Here is a 19,948-nt window from a genome sequence, read left to right as displayed (position 1 = left end):
TTTAACGTTGGAGAAGAAATGAGAGGTGGCTCAAGACATTGAAAATTATTCAAGGTGGCCGAAATTGAGAGGACTTTTGGAGGATTATTTTCGAAAAATCAAGTGGCGGAGGCTAGGGTTTTTGGAAAAAAATTTGAGTCAAAAATTATGTTTAACCATAAACCTAACACCCAAATAAATAAGCTTAAAGCCCATTAATTAAATTAAATACTTAATAGACTTAATCAATTAATTATTCTAGTCCAACTAGTTTAATTAATTAATTAATCTTCTAAAGTTCAATTAAGAACGTTAATAATATGTATGTTGGTCTATTACTCATACAAGCTCATTATACATATACATATTACATTTAATTTAAATCTTTAATAAATTCATCATTTGAATTTAATATTTAAATCATAAATTCAACTTCTTGAATTTATCACATCCAAAATTTAATAGTCATAAATTCAACCTCTTGAATTTATTTCTCAATATTTTCTATAAATTCAACTCCTTGAATTCATTATCTCAATATTTTATATAAATTCAACTCCTTGAATTCATTTTCTATAGAAGACTTTGATTTATACAATACTTTGTACAAACCTACCCAGCTTAAGACTTACGCTACTGCCTAATCTGAACTCCTAGCTTAGACTGAAAGCAGCACTTTTCAACCAACACATCTTTAACGTCTGTGTGTCAAAGACTACATACACAAGTTTAATGTCTTTGTGCAATACTGTATTTTGGGTGGAGGTGGTGAGTGAGTATGTGTGAGAACTGAACAATGAATACCTCATAAAGATGTTCTCACACACTGAGGGAAAATAGCTTCTACACTAAGCTAATATGACTTGTGTATTCCCTCTAGGCTTAATGCTTCTTATAAGCTGATAAGCAGTAAGCACGCCCTCTATTCTTTTTCTCACTTATATTCTTTGGTCTTCACCGATCTTCTATTTATAGGCTTGAAGGCTTGATCGTATAATGATACTCAATTATTGTATCTGTTGTAGCTTGAACGTGTTCCTTGAAATTTGTGTCTCGACTTTTCCGACACTCATTTAGGGACATTTCGAATTAACCTTTGATGCAACGCCCATTATTGTACTATCCACAGTACAGATGCTTTACCCACAACTGGATTCCATTGAGTAAGCTTGTCGTGTTCTGCAAATTGATTGATTCCTAACGGATGCTCTGAACTGGTTTGATGAAATCAGTTGGCTCGTCAGCTGAACTGATTTCACTGATTCAGTTGAACTGGTCAGTTGAGCTCTTCATCAACTGATCTTTGATACATCAGTTGGATTGATTCAGTTTGGGCAATCAGTTGGCACCTTCATTTTGTTCTTTGAAAGCATCAATTTAGGCTCGATAACTGATCAGTTAGAAGCCTGATCAATTTCAGCTTCCTGTGCACTAAAGTATATCATTAGAAAAAAAAATAACAAGTTTTGTTATCATCAAAATCAAGATTGTGAACATTAAATGTTCCAACAGACATCATGCATGGTGGTAGCTTAATTAGGAGATACATGGAGAATCCAACGGAAAATCATCTCTTAGCAGCAAAAAAAGATCTTTCGTTATTTGAAAGGGACAATTGATTTTCTAATCTTGTATAAAGCAGGTTCAAAAGAAAATACGCATGGCTTTTTCTAATAGTGATTATGCAGGAGATTGTGAGGATAGAACGAGCACATCCGGATTTGTTTTCATGGTGAGCCCTGGAGTCGTTCATGGTAGTGAGAAAAACAACAAATTGTTATTTGCCAACTACAAACGCAAAATATGTGGCCACAACATGTTCAAATAAAACAATTTGGTTTAGAACATTACTTGAAACGCTTCAATACCAGCAGGAAGGAGCCAACAATTAAAATTTCAAAAAAAAAACCAGTTCTTCATAGAAAGAGCATACACATTGATGTTATATATCATTTCCTACACAATCTGTGTAATGTGGAACAACTGATTTTATGTTATGCAAAAATGAAAATCAAGTGATGATATATTGACTAAGCCACTTAAGCAAGTAACGTTTGAAAAGCTTAGAGCAATGCGTGGAGTTTGCTCTTGAAGGAGTGCTACTTAAGGGAGGGTGTTGCTGAATAGTTGAAGTTGAAGCTCGTACTCTCTAAATTGTATTTAAGCAGAAAATCAGTTTAAGGGAGGATGTTGAGAATTTATTCAAGTTGCTTAGTTAACTTTAGCTGAAGAGTTTTTAGCACTAGTTGAATTGTTGAGTCTTGGCTTTATGGCTATAGAAAGTTGTTTGGTTTGTTTCCATATTTTCGGAGTAAAGGCAGTGGGCAGAGTTTAAGTTTCTGTTAAATTTGATGTTTTATATATAGAAATGACTAGTAATCAGATTAATACAAAGAGATTTCGATTCATTTATCCTTCTGCTTGCATTCTTGTACGCACTTAGCTTTATATTAATTTATGAACATGTTAATGAAATCATTGTTTGAAATTAAGATAAAGAATGAAAGCTTTTTAAAAATCAACAATTTATTCATTTAGAATAGAGAAATACATTTATTTTTTACTACATTTTTAGTTTTATAGTGCTATACATATAAAGATGGTAACACGACGGACAGCGCGAGTTTGTTTCCCTCGTCCCATCCCTATATTTCATCTCCGTTTTCATCCTCATTTTTTGGGTTCAAGAAATCCCCGAACTCAAATTCGTTGAGATCAAAAAAATAACGAAACGGGGCAGATTATCCAAACCCAAATTTATTATTACTATTGTTATTATTCATAATATTAATATTATTATATCGAGATGAGTAGACGAAAATTGTCATCGCTACGTATGTCCACAGACGACAAGCCTTCGATTCTCAATTTCTCGTGAAAATCACTGATAATGGCGGAACCGAGAGTATCCCACCGGACGCGATCAAAAGCCGCCCCAGATTGGTCGGCAGAAGAGTCCTTAATTCTCATTAACGAAATCAACGCCATCGAATCGGAGTGGGGCGCCGCGCTGCCTTCCTACCAGAAATGGAAGCAGATTGTCGACAACTGCAATTCCCTTGACGTCAACCGGAACTTGAATCAGTGCCGTCGTAAGTGGGACGAGCTCTTCAGTGAGTACAGGAGGGTGAAAAACGGTTCTGGGGGAAATGGGTCTCTTCGTGGTGAGCTATTCGATGCCATTGATCAGTGTGTTAGTGCCAAGGGGAAAAGGAGTGGTGGTGACGAGGTGGAGGATGAGGGGATTGATGGACTTGAGGCGGCGAAGCTGGTGGAGGATGAGGAGGAGCAGGCGGTTATGGATACCGACCCGGATTCAGACGCGGAGGCTCAGGGCCGAGTGACTAAATTCTTCGAAACTGGTAAGATTTTATTTTTGCCTATTTTAGTAAAACATAGTGGCTATTTGCGGGACGAATTAAAACTAAAAGTCTATACTTTTGGAGCGTGCAATCACGAATATATATAGAGGCTTGGGGGAGAGATTTTTCAGATAGAACTGAGGTTGAGTGCTTGATTATTTGCATATCAAATACGGAGCTTCACATCTTTGTCTAGGCTTACTCATTATTGCCTCGATTCCGATTTATCAAAAGATCATACGAAAATGGTTAGTGACGGAATGGAACACGGAGTGTATCATAGAGTGAGAAACTTTGTATTCGGGTGCTTAAATCTTGAGATTCTGATATCTGTAGACTGTAAAGCATATCTTTAGAGAACAGATTGTGGTGTAAGATTAGTTCACTTGTGGGAAACTGTAGGATTCAACGCGAAATGTTGCTTCTTACGAAAGCGAACATTTTGGATCGTTTAGTCTGCTTTTTACGATCGAGGGAAAGAGTAATAATTTGATATTTATGATTTTTTGGCCATATGGAAGGAAACTTTTGAGAGTCTGAGACACAGGCTACCGCTGTATGTGTTGTATGAGGGGGAAGTGGGAACGGCATTTTCATATGGGAGAAAAAAAGAATAAGGTTGTTCCCGTCACGCTTATGGCCTTTGCAAGTGACACACTACACGAATGATTCCGCTGGCAATCACTTGTCACCAATCCCTTGCACACAAAAATATCAACTCAAGTTGCTAAAATCCGTTAAGTAGTCTTGGAACCTTATGAAATCATTCCCAGATGTGGGATGGGGGTATTACATTTCCCTTATGCAGTTCTGATATTCACCAGTATCTTTTTTGAATTTTTTTTTGGTAATCAATATCCTTTCTGTAGATATTAGCATATATATTGAGGTTGAGCTTTTGTACCTTATCAAAAACAGTGGCGCACAATTGAATATTGATCAAGGAACTGCGTTCTTAAGTCACATAACATATACTGAATCTAGGTGTTTTTTTTCATACGACAAAGGTTCCAAGAAACAAAACCGTAGGACGAAGCGCAAAAAACGAAGAATTGAAAAGTTGAACCCATGGGGATACTTCACAAGCCCAAAGGTAAAGCTTGAAGAGTCGAGCGACATAAATGGGAAGTTGGAAGACACAAACAGCAACGTTGAAAGTATGCCTGAGAGCACTATTGAAACGAAGGAGCAAATTATGTGTACAATCCTTCGAGAAAATGCACTCCAGATAAATGCATTACTTGAATGCAACATTGCTGATGATGCAGATTACAAATTGGCTAATCTGAAAAATACTGAGGCCGTACAAACAGATTTAAATAGACAACAGGGCGATAAGCTTATCGTTTATCTCGAAAAGATTTCGAGAACCCTGAAGGATTTTTCTGATCTGGTTGAACAATTCAAATGATGTAATTGTGAGGGATTAATTCTTAGTTTTTCTTGCTTTTTGTAAAGGCGAAAGATCAATGTAGTCTCGCAATTTGTAGGGTGCGACGATTTTAGTAGCCTATGTATCGGGTTTAGTCTAGTAAGTATTTTCCAGCAATCAATCTAATGTCGATGGTTTACTCGTTGAATGTTCTTATTCTCCTCAAGTTTCCCAATTTAGTAACCTATGTATCGGCCCGCTTCGCATGGCAATTTCTGTGATGAAATATATATCGTCTGGGGTAAATTATATTTATTTGAAGTGTTTGCAAAAAGATGTTTGATCAGGATTCATAATCGCAGAATAAATACAAGGTGACAACCGATACGAAATAAAGCAACACAGTTTCCATGAAAAGGTCAAAATCCCACGTATTCTTGCTAGTAATGACCACCCAACAAGAAATATAATCCACTAAAGTCCCAATAACACAAAAAGATAAAGCCGGCCAAAGCACAGCTAATCCCTTTGTATATGGCTTACTTTGTTAATCCCATCATACTTTGTCAATCCCATCATATCTCCCTTTGCCATCTTCAAATCATCCAACATGCCTTCCTCAAACAATCAAGAAATTATACCGAAATACTTTGACATTCATGCAAGCAAAAGCCATCTTAATTGTACACAATTTCTAACCTTTGTGCAGCAAAGAAATTCCCACAAGATAAGTGTTGAACATGGATCGTGACTCTCGTCCTTGCTTGGTCGTGTTTTGTGTCATGTTACTTTGCGCTATACAATTATTACCAGGTGATGATATGGCCTCGGGTAAATCCCTCCTCAAGTTCAAAGAATCGCTAACCAATGCCACCATGCTTAGTGATTGGAAAGAATCAGTTGCTAACATGTGTTCTAATCCTGTTTGGAAAGGCTGTGTCTGCACAGCTGGTGTCTTAACAAGATTAAGACTCGAAGGGATGGGGCTCGGCGGAAGAATCGACATAGAATCCCTATCAAACTTGCCATTATTTTACAGCCTAAGTGTCATGAACAGTTTTTCAGGGCCATTTCCAAGTAATTTGAACAAGCTCCGAAACCTGAGAAGTTTGTAACTGGCAGATAACAAATTCAACGGCGAAATACCGGATAAAGCTTTTTCAGGAAAGAAGGGTATGAGGAGAATGGTGCTAGGAAATAATGAATTCACCGGAAACATTCCTATGTCTTTGCTTCAACTGCCGAAGCTTGTGGATTTGCAGCTTCAGAATAATTTGTTTGACGGGGATCAATTTGACAATAAATTTCTCCTACAATAAGCTAGAAGGATCTATACCTGCTACACTCCGCAGCCACAATGCAAGCTAATTTATGGTAATTTTCTTGGTTTTCAAAGTCGTTGATTGTCTAAGATTATATCGATTTATTTTATCTCGTTATAAGTTTCTTGAACATATCGTTCTTGACTTGTTTTTGTGTCCAATTTAGTTCGATAATCAGAATTGGTTTGATGATAAAAATCAGTCCTCTGATTATTATTAGTAATATTAAGGGACTACTAATTCAAAAGAGGAAATAAAATATTTGATAATGGTGTCCAATAATTTCCGATAGCTTTGTTTTCAATATTTTGTTATGCTCCCAAGGAAGAACTGTAACTCATGACATGCACGTTTAATATGCTACTAACGACAGCCAAACAGACTTATTGTTGCTCCAACTAATCCCTTGTCTATCAGGCGCCATTAAGTTTTCAAGCAAAGCAGTTGTCCCTCCATAAAGTTTTCATTTTTTATTTGGTTAATTTCATTTTTTTATTTTTAAGTAGCAAATTCTTTTTTTTTTTTTTTTTTTTTTTTTATCTAGCAGGAAATAAGCTATGTGGTATGCCATTAGACACATGCAAACCAAATATATTGACCTAGAAAATCGGCTTAATCATAGCAGTTGCAGTGGGACATGCATTAGCTGCTATTATCATACTCTTCGTCATATTACGCAGGCGTGTAAAGTCGCTAAAATATCAAAAATCAATAGACAAACCCCACAAAGAAGAGCCAATTTTTAGCCGGAGTGGGACATTCAAGAAAAGTGAACATGGAAAACTACAATTTGTTAGAAACGATAGACAAAGATTTGAGTTGGAAGAGTTGCTAAGGGCATCAGCTGAAGTGTTGGGTAGTGGAAGCTTCGGTTCGTCTTATAAAGCTGTGCTTTTTAGCGGCCAGCCTTATGTTGTAAGGAGTTTCAGACAAATGAGTAATGTTGGAAAAGAAGAGTTTCAAGAACATATGAGAAAGCTAGGAAGGCTGTCACACCCTAATCTGTTGCCTTTGGTTGCTTTCTATCACAGGAAAGAAGAAAAGCTTTTGATCGCTGATTTTGCAGAAAATGGGAGTTTGGCTAGTCATCTTCACAGTAAGTTTTTTATTTCCAGATTAAGTTCGGATATATATCTCTATGTATCTATAACCTGATCAGAAAATGGAAACATACAGAACACGGAATCTACATTTCTATTTTAAAAAAGTGGGATTTGTTATATAACATGATCTTAACATGTTTAAATTCTCTTGAGAAGGCAAAAGGAGCACGAACCAACCAGGTCTTGACTGGCCAACAAGCTTAAGAATCATCAAAGGTGTTTCAAAAGGACTGGTGTACCTCTACTAGGAACTTCCAATATTAGCTCTTCCTCGTGGCCATCTCAAATCTTCAAATGTCCTTCTCGAAAGCACATTTGAACCCCTTCTAGGTGAATATGCACTAGTACCAGTAATCAACAAGGATCATGCTAAAAAATTTATGGTAGCTTACAAGTCACCAGAATCCTCTCGAAATGACTCTGTTACGAGGAAGACTGACGTTTGGAGCATCGGAATTCTCATACTCGAGTTGTTGACTGGCAAGTTTCCTGCAAACTATCTTAAACAAGGAAAAGGACCTAGCGCAGACTTGGCAACCTGAGTTAACTCTGTTGTAAGAGAAGAGTGGACAAGTGAGGTGTTTGATAAGGACATGAACTTAGCAAGGCGTGGTGATGGGCAGATGTTTCGACTACTCAAAATTGGAATGTGTTGCTGCGAGTGGGATGTGGATAAACGGCGGGATTTGAAGGAGGCTATTGAGAAAATAGAAGAGTTGGAGGAAAAGGATAGCGATGATCACTTTTCATCTTACACAAGCGAAGTTGATGTGGTGTATTCTTCTAGAGCAATGACTGATGACGCTTTCTCATTTTCGAAGGCATGAAAATTTTGAGAAGCTAGTAGACGCGACTGCCTTTTAATCTATACATACTTTCTGCACAATGGATAGGTAAATATGCAGTTCAACCTTGGTTTATGGTTAAATTTGCGGTTCTTTGCAAGTTTGCTCGTGTACTTTGAACAACATGGATGCTATGTTTGGTTTTTCAATACAAGAAATACTAGCCTTTTTTATCTCCATCTCTACTCAACAACATATGTAAAGGTCAATGAAAATATGTTCCAGAAGTAGAAAAGTATTTATAACCGGAAGCTGTACTAAAGATAAAGGTGAACAATTAAAATTTGTGTATCCTTCTACATACACTCGAGAAGCGTTTTCAGTCAATCTACATATCTTAACAACACTTCAGCTTCCCATACTTGATTTGAAGATGGTGGATATTTAAGCCGTCCTGAAAAAGTTTACCGTGATTATCAGGACTAGAAAAAGAATCTTGTAAATATAACTATGTTCACCACATAAAATAAGCAGAACAGAATCTCCAGATTATCTATGAAATGCAAGTCTACCTCTTTCCTCTATGTATATCTGAGAGAATGTGAACATCTATTCAAATTGAATCTTGACTGGATTTGATACTAAAAGGAATGAATCACAAGAAATAAATAGAGAAGCTACACATACAGAGGTAGAGAGAGGACTAGAAATATGAACTTAGCATGAATCAACAAGCATTAAAAATGACGGAAATACTATATCTTTCACTTTTTTAAGTAAAATGCTACCAGTGAATTCAAAAAAAAATTCCTTTCTTGATGATCCAGTTTTTTTCAGATTCTTGACAAAACAAAAATTCAGTTTCTACTTGATTAAGCACGATAGGAAAATTACAACTAAGAAGCAACCCTCTCCTCCATGTGGATGTGCAAATGGAGCAGCATCTTTAGGGCGAAAAGATTTAATGTATTTAAAAAAAAAAGATTTGATGTATCATCATTCATTTCTCAATAAAACAATTGATTCAAGATCCAGAACCCTGAAAACTGAGAATTAAAATTGCAGAGACCTCAAAATTCAAAACCAAGAAAATCTGTCAAACTTTGTAATCTAATCGTGCAGTCCAAGAGAAATGAAATAAAAAAAGAAAAAAGAAACCCATAAAAATATGAATGAAAGGATGAATCTTTCACCCACCTGAAATCTTGTTGTTGATCACAGAGAACCACCTTCCCTGCCTTCACGCATAACCCCTGTTCTCCAACATCATCCACCACCTTCCCATAGCTGTACTTCAATGGCATCCTTCCCAATATCCTATGAAATTCCCTTATACACTCCCCTCTCCTCTTTCTATGCTCCCTTCTTCTGCTACTCAACCCCACTTCTGCCACTCCACCCGATACGTCCTCGTTTCTTGAGTCTCCATGATCTCTAATTCCGCCTCCTTTAGCCCCCACCATTAATGGGCCCCTTCCAATTTCATCAGCCACCACAAAATTCATCAAGATATCTTCGCAATTATTGATTTTATCCACTATTTGTCTGGCAGCGGCGTATTCTTCACTGCACGAGTATTTCTCGAGGTATTTGATGTCAAGGATCATTAATTTGGTGAGGATTATCGAGTACTTATCCCTCTCCATGGTGTAGATCCAGGATCTCGAAGCTATGTCGTAAGCGTGCGATCTGGCGAAAAATCCGACGATCCGATCCGGATCCGATTTCCAGACGGTGAACGCGAAGGACACGGAGGTCGTGGCGGGCATGATGTCATCGTCGCAGATGAGGACGGCTCGGGTATTGATGATTTCCCAGGGGTAGAATCTGGAATTTAGGCTGGACGACGGCGACAGGTGGACAAAGGCGGAGACGTTTTGTGAAAGGCGGGAGAGGGTTCTGGAGGAGGTGGAAGGGTTGCACCAGAGGATGACTACACCGGCGACTTGTGGCGCGACGGAGTAGGCTTCGGCGATTGATTGAAGCAATGGAATACGGTGCTCCGAGTAGCCGTTGATTACCACAGTCAGTCGGTCGGATCTGAGTGATTTCGGGTCGGGCTTATTGCAGGGCGGAGTCTGGGAATTCGGGTATGTTCGAAGTGAAATGACCAAAAGGGGCAGAGGGAAGAAGATAATTGCGGCTAGTAAGAAAGGTAGAGTTACAATGCCCATTAGAATCTTGGCTTTGTTTGTAATTTGATTTTTACAGATTTTGCAAATTTGGCCATTTCTTGAATGAACTATTTAAAGGCCAAATAAGACGTCAAGCAAAGTTGGATTCCAAAATCGGGTCACGATTTGCATAAAATTGCTAAAATTTTAAAACTTCGTGGCGAACGGTTACATTTCCAAGAACTTAAGTTTGTTATTTTAACTCAATCAAAGAACTTGTGTGCAAGATTTAAGGTTGCATTTTAATCAGTCACGAAACGGGCTACTTGAAGAATTTGAAGTGAATCCTATGCTATTTGATGACAATTTTGTGATAAAAGATATCATTTTGAGGCAGATTTGAACCCCACATAGGAGATAAATGTATGGATCTGGTAGCAGCTGTGGTTGAATTCTTGACGGAAAATAGGCTGCGCACTTGCTACGAAAATGGCTGTTGCTTCCAGTAGTAACTTGAACCTCAACTTCCCTTCAAGCAATAAGCCATCGCCATTCCAACTCAAAAGCCCGTCTCGACCTTAAACTGGCTGGATGCATCCCGGTTAAGCAACAGGTAAAAGTCACAGATAAATTGCACTAAGTTTTACTTGCTTGAATGTGAACTATTATGTTCTTGTTCATTGGTGTGTGTTTTTTTTTTTTTGGTTCTGAATTCGCCCTTCTATTCGTTTTGTCCTCTCCGCGGACTATTGATTGTGACATTTCGTTGATCTTTGTTTTTGCTTGGAAAAGGTGGATTCTGGGATTATGTGTGTAATATCCCCTCTGATTAAAGAAGAATATACCATAAAGAACTCAAATCGAGATAGCTCATAATCGACAAATACTCGATTCTACTTAAACCAATCATTCAAATTTAATATGGTATGTGATATTTTATACTTGGAAATCTTTATCCACAAAGTGTACCGTATACACCAAAGTATATGTGGTACAAAATTCGATATTTTAATTCATTACCGTGTTCGTAATATTGGACATAGATATCTCGAATTAGCATTCACAATTTCAGCAAGGATGATAGTTTTGTATTTTTTATTTATTTCCACATCAAAAAATTCACATTTATACATTTTTCCTACACAAAAAAATAATTATTACTAGCTATTCATTCAAAATAATTATTTTTTAACGATTTTAAAATTTTATGAAAAATGTATCATGTATTTTTATACACGAAACTCTTATAAGACAGTTTCACGTATCAATTTTGTGACAGGGATATTCAACATCATTTGTTTAATAAAAAAATATTAATTTTTATATCTGTATATAAAAAAAATTTATTTTAAATATAAATTGGATCGACATGTTCTCACATATATAAATCCGTGAAACTACCTCACTGGAAATGTGCTCGGTTTTATAAGCTCACAAGTATAGACAAAAATAAAGAAATATTTTATAATGATTTTAAAAATTTTGGGAAGTAGATCGATGAGATATAGTAGTTATGTTTGAGTTATAAATTAAAATAAGTATTTTACTTATTTTTTTTATCAAATGAATATATTTTATTTGTAATTTGATGATGATATTATTTTAAAATCTAATTAAAGTAAATATTTCATACCACTAAGGTCTCACAATCAATAAAATAGTGAATTAAAATATACAGACACCCCGCACTTGTGTGTCGTTCATTTGTCGGAATAAATGGAATTTTAATCATTTCGTAATTTCATTTTAGATAAAATAATCAAAACCCTAATGACTTATTTTTTACATATTCACATGAAGAATAAAATCTTAAAAAATTAATGTTATACTGAAATAAAATTTCACTACAAAAAAAAAGTGAGAATAGTGACGGTTCCGTCGCTCCCTTGATATAGCGACGGTTTTAGATAAACCGTCGCTACAAAAACCGTCGCTTATATGGCGACGGTTTTTGATACACCGCGCTATAATAGCGACGGTGTTTCATTAAATCGTCGCCTACAAAAGTATGCGACAGTTTATCAAAAACGGTCGCTATTGTAGCGATGGTTTGACATTAACCGTCGCTATATTAGCGACCATTTGTCAAAACCCGTCGCTATTTTGTGCGACGGGTTATATGAACGACGGTATAATAAAAAACCGTCGTCACATATTATGTAACGCCCCGAAAATTTTAAGGTCCACGCAAACCACATGCATTTGAATTATTAAATTCTTTTATTTTAATTAAATGTTTTAATTGCATTAATTAATTATGTTTTGCATTTTGACATGTTTAAAATTATATTTTTTACATGGTTGTATTAAAATGTATTTTTTAAGAAATATTCAAGTTGCGATCGAGGAACGGAGACCGATGGCTGAAAAATAGAAATGATTTTATTAAATAATTGTTTTAAATTATTTAAAATATGGGTGATACTTTTTCTTATTTTTGAAAATAAGGGGTTTTTAGGTGATTTTATACGCCGGGCCGTAATTTTTATCGGTGTTGGATTTTCAACAAAAATACGAACGTTTTGACAACCCGGCTAATAAATTCACAAGGTTTATTAATCAAAATTATTTTTAAATCTTTTAAATATTTTAATTAATTACTATTGGGCCTAATTTATTAGCTTAATAGGCCTAATCCTTATTTAGAGAATTAATTAGTATTTAAATAAGATAATCACCCCAACCCTACACTTTGCTACACGCCTCAAATCTTATATTTTTCTCTCCCAAAACTCCTCAAAGTGCACGGCTCACACACACCACAATTTAAAGAAGAAAATCGAGAATTTCAAGGTAGAGTTCAAGCCGAGGTTCTTGCCCCGTTCTTCGTCAATCGTCAACAAATAATCGTGCATTTAAAACGCAAAGGCACACTATATTTCTTCTTTTTCTCATCTTTCATACCATAGTAATCATTAAAAATTGTTTTGCATGAAAAACAAGGCACAACCTTATTATTTTCGTATATGTATATTATATGGTTTTAAAAACATGTAATTTGATCCAAAAATCATGATTTACATGTATATAAGAGGCTGCCATGATTAGGAATTGAAAAGGGATAGTTTTACACAAATTTAGAGGCCTTAGAAAACACGAAACATGCTGCACAACCTGTTATACCAAAGCTGGAAAACGAGGGAATAGCCAGGACAAGGAAACGTAAGTTATGTATATTCACGTGGCTCGTCTTCTTTGCATGGGGTCTAGGGGCTGGCCAGGACTGGTAGGGGGCTCGGCCGGGGTCAGGGTCGAAGGCTAGGCAGGGTCCTAGGGCGGCTAGGGTCGACGGAAAACGCTAGGGAAGAGTCCATGGGAGTTGGGACTCTTCCCCATGCGCGAGCAAAAGAGTCACGGCTAGGGGGCTTGCAGCTGGCCTGGTGGCGAGCCAGAGTGGTCTGTTAGGGTCCAAGGGAGATGGGCATGGGTCGGGCCAGGGCTTGGTGCGGCTGGGTTTGGTGCTGGCTCTGCTGGAAGTGGAAATCGTGAGGGAAGCATCACAATCGCCTGAGGCTGCTGTGTTGTTCAGGTGGCTCGGGCGCGGGGTCCAGGGGCTTGGGCTGGTCTGGGCAGGGTCTGGGCTTGGTCCAGGGAAGGTCAGGGTGTGCTGGGATCGGTGGTGGCTCGACTGGAGGTGTCCTAGTGTCACTAGGAATCTATAGGCGCGAGTTCTAGGATAGTGCAGAATTGGGTCAAGTTCAGTAGGCTTTTTGAGGGGGTTAGGGTCATGTTATTTGGCCTGGGCTTGCACAGTAGGGTCCCTAGATGGTTTGGCTAAGTTTTGGTTCAAGGTGGCTCGGGTAAATTAGGAGATGGTTCGGTGTGTTCGATAAGGTGTCAAAAACGAAATTTATAAAGCTAAAAATTGATCCAAGGGTCCACGGGTATGGCTCATGACTTGGAAGGGTAGAATAAATCATAAAAATGTTATGTTTAAAATTTGGGATCAAAATAATGAGTTTTGGATTTATTCGGGATTTAATCGCCACACGAAACGCTAATTAACGAGTTAATGAAAACGCCTAGTTTCAAGCTTTATAAAATTATGAAAAATTAGGTTTAAGCTTAAATAATTATTATAAGTCTAAGTTTTTAATTTGGTAATTTTATATTAAGGTTTGGTTTAATTCGGGATTTAAACGCTTTAATACGTCACATTTAAAGATTAATTTAAAAGTCCTCGTTTTAGGCTAAATAAAAATTTGAGAAAATTCATGTAGGCTTAAATAATTATTTGGGACATGTTAGAGTCAATGAATTCAAGAAAACGTCAAAAACGTAAAATTTTACGTCTAGGGGTAAAACGGTCTTTTTACACCTAAAAATTAGTAAAGGTCATGGCAGTGCCCTAAATGCTATTTTTATGATATTATGATTATTTTTAATTGATTATGAAATGTTCATGATTAAATGATGATTTTTAAATGTCTATTTGATTTTTATGATTTAAGGAAGACATTTAAAATACATGTTGCATGCTTGGTTTCAAAATGGAAAATGTAAATATTATTCAGGATTTTTCTAAAGTGATGTGAATGAAAAATGTTGAAGGATGTGAAGTGATTGTGACTAATTCGTTAATGTTGGCGACGTCGTGAGGGTTATGGTCCCAGTGGGAGCCCGACGATCGTGTTTCCATCATTGCGAATATGTGGTAACGGTTATGTGGTAACGGTTTTGTGGTAACGGAAGAATGGGAATATCGTGAGGGGAAAAGGCCCCAGAGGGAGCCCATTTATGGGAAAAGGCCCCAGAGGGAGCCCCGACGATCGTATTTCTATTCGATCATGATAGGCCAAGGGCCCAGTTGACCGGTGAGAGTGTTGCTGGTGTCCTCCGCCGCCCAGTACTGTGGTTATTTATAGATGGATCCATCGTCATGTCATGCCATGTCAGGAAAGTCACAATTACGATCTGAATTCAACAAAGGAAAAGGAAAAGGAAAAATGTTTATGATCATGAAAAATGTTTTATGTTATGTCATGTTGAGGAAAAAGGAAAATGTTAAGGTTTATGTTATGCATGTCATGAAAATGTTTTTATTTAAATTTTATGCATCATGAAAATGTTTACGAAAATGTCATGTTTGAAGTTTATGCATCTTCATGACAACGATATTTTAAGTACAAGTATTTTTCATTGTTGCTTGTGGTTTTATACGTATTACTTGTTATCAAGAATATGACGTGTTGAGTCTTTAGACTTACTAGGTGTGATTGATGCAGGTGATTATGATAATAATGTTTATGGAGGTCTGGATGGTTGACTTGACTGGACTGAAGGTGCACACGACCCGAGGACCGGCGCTTCTAGCTTTCAGCAATTATGTTTATGATTTATGTTAAAGATTTTTACGCTTTTTATTTATGCTTTGAATGATTTTTTGAGAGAATTATAGTATGAGCTGTATTTCTCAAATATATAGTTGGTTGTTTTAATTTTAAAATGGTTCTAAAATATTTTTATGCTAATGTGTATGATTCGGCCGATGCTATGTAAGGGTTTTAAAAAAAAAATTTCTAGCACTTTTAAAGCAATAAAAAGGGCAGGACGTTTCATATTATATGAACGATGGTATAATAAAAAACCGTCGCCATATGTGGCGACGGTTATTCTTGTCCGTCGCTAATAGCAACATTTGAACAACAACCGTCGCCGATCTAGATCGGCGACGGTTTTTCACAAAACCGTCGCGTTAACTCAACACCGTTGCTAATGGCAACGGTTGTTTCAATAACCGTCGTTATGATTCTTTATAAACCGAAGTTCTCGAACATTTTTACTTCAGCGATTTTCGCCTTTTCGGTTTTTTTTACTTTATAGCGAAAGTCTATCGATTTTTTCGCATTATCGGTTTTTTTTACTTTGTACTAGCATATTTTTGTATTAATTAATTTCGTAGATTTGTTCGTCGGTGTGATCTTCCAGCGTTACGTGGATCTGCATATCTTCACGCGAGTTAAGTTTTTAAAGCGTTTTTTTACAGAAAACTTAATATTTAATTTTAATTTTTTCGGTGTATTGTATCTATGAAATTTGGTGTAGTATTTTGATTAATTTTAATTTCTTATCTACCAAAAACCGTCGCTTCATTAAGCTACGGTTTTTTTAAAAACCGTTGCTTAATATAGCAACGATTTTTAAACCGTCGCTTCATATAGCGCGGTTTTTTCGAAACCCGTCGCTTTTATGCAGCGACGGTTATATTAGCGACGGTGTGTTTATAACCGTCGCTAAAGTGGCGACGGTTTCTTCGTTAACCGTCGCTAAAATAGCGACGGTCTTGTTCAATAATATAGCGACGGTTTTTGAGAAACCGTCGCTGATAGATAGCGACGCGACCTCCTGTTACGGATCTTCAAACCGTCGCTACAACCGTCGCCTTACTCTTTTAGCGACAACCGTCGCTAATCCCCCTTTTTTTTTGTAGTGTTTAGATTCATTAAATTAAAATAAATGAATTTGAATATATAACCATATTATATTCAAATTTAAACAAAATCAATTTAATATGTTATAGTTAGTCATTTTCTAAAATTTAATTATCTTAAAATTTAATTATCTTAATACCCGGATTAAATTTTTTACAGTATGAAATTATCTAAATTAAAAAAATTATTCTCTGGTTTTGTAAGATATCTTCTCTATACTATGTAAGTGTTAGTACTACATACTACGGTTGATCCTATTAGAGACAAATTAGTGTCTTAATATATTTTTTTCAAAGAGTAGTTCTCTAGTGAGACAGTCTCACGAATCTTTATCTGTGAGACCGGTCAACTCTATTGATATTTAGAATAAAAATTAATAATTTTTCATGGATGACCCAAATAAGATACATGTCTCACAAAATACGATCCGTGAGACCGTCTCATACAAATTTTTAACTTTTTTAAATATCCATTGTTTCTTTTTTTAGTATCTTATACTATATAAGGTTTCATCTAATCAAGACAAACTAGTGTCTTGCTATATTTTTTAGAATTCTAATATCCTTTATTTCTTTTTTAGTATCCTATACTGTATACTAAGATTATAGTGTCTTGCTATATTTTTTAGAATTCTAAAAGAGCATTTATTTCTTCTTTTTTTTTTTGATATCTTATACTACATTTTTGATACGACGCATACTTACCATGCAATCTTATGTGAGTACCGATGAGATGTTTAATTACATCGATAAAATGAGTGTCACTGCATCAATGCTAATTAATATAATTGTGCACTGTCGACGTATCAAATCTCTCTTATACTACATACTAGCTAAGATTAGTGTCTTGCTTAAAATATCCTTTATTTGATTTTTTAGTATCTTACACTATATATTAAGATTTGAGTATGATAGAGACAAATTAGTGGGTGTTTTGATTATTAATAGAATTTAGTTGAAACCACGTATGGTACACTTACAAGTCATGAAATGCATGCGGTGGGGGACAACTCCTAAAAACAATTTAAAGGGGGAAAATCACGTATTTTCCTATCGAAGCATCGCATAAAATGTATATTTAAGATTATCTAGGAGCAAGTTGTCATTCAGTTGGGTACACAACATTCAAATTAAAGAACGTATTTGTAAGATATGAGATGTATTTTGTTTAACAGCAAAACAAGTAAGATTGTATGTGACTATAAATTTGTGTTTACCAAAATTAAGTGTTACGTGAAATGTTACACATATATAAGTTTGTAATACAAATTGACTTTAAGTAAATTAATCTTAAAAAATAAATTTAATACAGAAATTTTATTTTCCTTCCGTATTTACCGATTAATAGTACCATTCGACTCGACTTGGCTGTGCGAACTTTGATTTTTTTGGATTTTATTCATAATTTATGTTTGCGCTCCCCCATTTTTTATTTAATATTGTATGAAAATTGAATTTACAGTATTAATTATCGTGTGGTGTTTGCTGCTAAAGAAAGTTGTTGGGTCATGAGTCATGAGGAATGCATGTCCGTTTATTCTTTGTTGGCCACCAAATACCAATTACATTATTTGGCCTTTCAGATTCTTCTGATTTTTTATTTTGCTATATTATTTATATTATATGCGATTGGTCGGTTGATAATACATATTTTTTTTTCTATAATCATTTTAAATATTTCTCACACATTTTATTTATTATAATATAATAAAATTTGTCCATGAAAAAAGAAAATGCTAGATCAGATTATATATACACATAACATATACTTCACAAAAGTTATGCTACATAAAAGTGAATAAATTATGTTGAAGCATGAGCTAGACCTAAAAGATTTGTCCCAGAACAAATGTACACTCAGATTCTCACTATGTTATTTTATATATATTATTATATCTACATATTTAATATAATTGTATTATTTTATCTAAATATAATAAAACGATAACAAAATTTTATGAATCAACTCGATCTATTAATCATGATCATGATTTATATATGTAATAATCATTATTTTTCATACACATTACGTATTTGTCGTTCAAAGAATTAGCTGAATAGAGACAAAAAATAATTTGTAGGTTGGTGTGATCACGTTCAGAAACTGTAGTATGACACATTATCAATTTTTACAATTATGATATTACTCATATTTTAATATAAATCAAATTAATTAAAAAATAATGTACAAACATACTACGCTTGCACCATAACACTAATATATTTTAAAGATTGAGAGATAATTTACTTTTTCTCACCCCCACCAACCCACATTGCTGTTGGTACAATTACGGCGCAATTATATATTTATTTATTTATAAAAATTTATGTGAAATAGTTTCATGAGTCAGTTATGTGACCCTAAATATTTTATTTGGGTCAATCACGAAAAAACCATAAATTTTTATTGAATATATAGAAATGAATAGAAAAAAGAATTAGAATAAGTGAATACATTTATCATTATTAATATTTCTTATGCAAACGATTTATTTTTAAAATTTATTATTTAATTCATAGATTTTTAATCCAATTAATTAATAGGCACAACCAAATAAGGTGGCTTCCATTGCCGACCATTTTGCATTTCTATGATGGTGAGTCAAAATATTTAATGGTTCAAATTAGGACAAAAAAATAATAAATAACTTTTTCCCCACTCAATCTTTAATCTAATTTCAGAATTAAATAAAATCAATTCAATAAGCTAGCTACCATATATTTATTTAGTATTTAAATTTTTATAGTGGGAAATGATCTCTAAAGCACCACCACTACTAAATGTAGAAATTGGGACTACCATTAGATTAAGCAATCTAAATAAATAATTTGGCCAAATATTTAATGCACATTACCCAAACTTTCCATTTATATTGTCAAAAAATATTCAATATTTAAGTAAAATAATGATCTTTAGGCGATCTATATTAATATACACGTTTTTAAGTAAGGTTTCAAATAGTTTTAATTGAGTAAAAATTGACTATCTTTACTTGTTACTAGCTAGTAGGGTGTATTTAAATAAGTGGAAGAAATATATATTTGGCTGTTTTTATATTATATTTACTTTTTTTCCCTTACCTTTTGTACTATTCTTGTGATATTTTAAGATTATTCATTAATCACACGTTGAATAATTGTTTGATAGATCAATTTTTTTTTTTCATTTTTGGATTCCTTATAATTCTGTTTTCCTGCTACTTGTGGTGTTAGCCATGGAGAAAATAAAGTATAGAAAAGGCGGATAACCTTGCTTTTTAGTTGCCCGATTTCCAATATCGAGGAGTGTAAGAAAGCAAAGAATTGACCGGAGGAGTTCACTTCGTCTACGCTCCTCCGATCCTAATAATTGAAAAACGACTTTAGCCTTCATAGCTTCAAAACTGTCTTCTAGGCACTGCAGTTCCTCTTTAGTCCTTTTTGTGAAATTTTCGTTCTCGCGACGACGGTGGAGGTTCTCATGGCTTAGGTGGTCTAAGCA

At 35.1% G+C, this 19,948-nt stretch overlaps 2 protein-coding genes, 1 long non-coding RNA gene and 1 pseudogene across 5 annotated transcripts; 3 read left to right on the top strand and 1 right to left on the bottom strand.

Moving 5' to 3' along the window:
* Positions 1-2,759: 2,759 nt before the first annotated feature.
* On the top strand, positions 2,760-4,894 carry LOC140980913 (uncharacterized). The gene is made up of 2 exons (XM_073447031.1): positions 2,760-3,341; positions 4,349-4,894. Exons 1-2 carry the CDS (start codon positions 2,870-2,872, stop codon positions 4,750-4,752), a joined length of 876 nt encoding a protein of 291 aa, XP_073303132.1. The 5' UTR covers positions 2,760-2,869; the 3' UTR covers positions 4,753-4,894.
* A 114-nt stretch (positions 4,895-5,008) lies between these two features.
* LOC140980914 (probable LRR receptor-like serine/threonine-protein kinase At4g31250) lies at positions 5,009-8,049 on the top strand (annotated as a pseudogene).
* A 131-nt stretch (positions 8,050-8,180) lies between these two features.
* On the bottom strand, positions 8,181-10,325 carry LOC140980912 (glycosyltransferase family protein 64 C3). Of its 3 annotated transcripts, XM_073447030.1 has the most exons (3): positions 9,121-10,322; positions 8,479-8,514; positions 8,282-8,379 (listed from the first exon to the last, which is right to left on the bottom strand). In XM_073447030.1, exons 1-2 carry the CDS (start codon positions 10,095-10,097, stop codon positions 8,505-8,507), a joined length of 987 nt encoding a protein of 328 aa, XP_073303131.1. In that variant the 5' UTR covers positions 10,098-10,322; the 3' UTR covers positions 8,282-8,379; positions 8,479-8,504. The 3 variants fall into 3 exon arrangements, with proteins under 3 accessions (XP_073303130.1, XP_073303131.1, XP_073303129.1); XM_073447029.1 differs by lacking the exon at positions 8,479-8,514 and having other exon boundaries at positions 8,181-8,377; positions 9,121-10,298; XM_073447028.1 differs by lacking the exon at positions 8,282-8,379 and having other exon boundaries at positions 8,488-8,552; positions 9,121-10,325.
* Positions 9,889-10,851, top strand: LOC140980915 (uncharacterized). The gene is made up of 3 exons (XR_012176007.1): positions 9,889-10,078; positions 10,435-10,650; positions 10,830-10,851. It is a non-coding gene; the product is annotated as an uncharacterized lncRNA (long non-coding RNA).
* The last annotated feature ends 9,097 nt before the right edge of the window (positions 10,852-19,948 follow it).

The sequence above is a fragment of the Primulina huaijiensis genome, chromosome 7 (genome assembly GCF_012295235.1).
Source record: "Primulina huaijiensis isolate GDHJ02 chromosome 7, ASM1229523v2, whole genome shotgun sequence".
Lineage (NCBI taxonomy): Eukaryota > Viridiplantae > Streptophyta > Magnoliopsida > Lamiales > Gesneriaceae > Primulina > Primulina huaijiensis.
The sequence above is the reverse complement of the archived record's forward strand: the minus strand, read 5'-3'. Positions and strand labels throughout refer to the sequence as shown.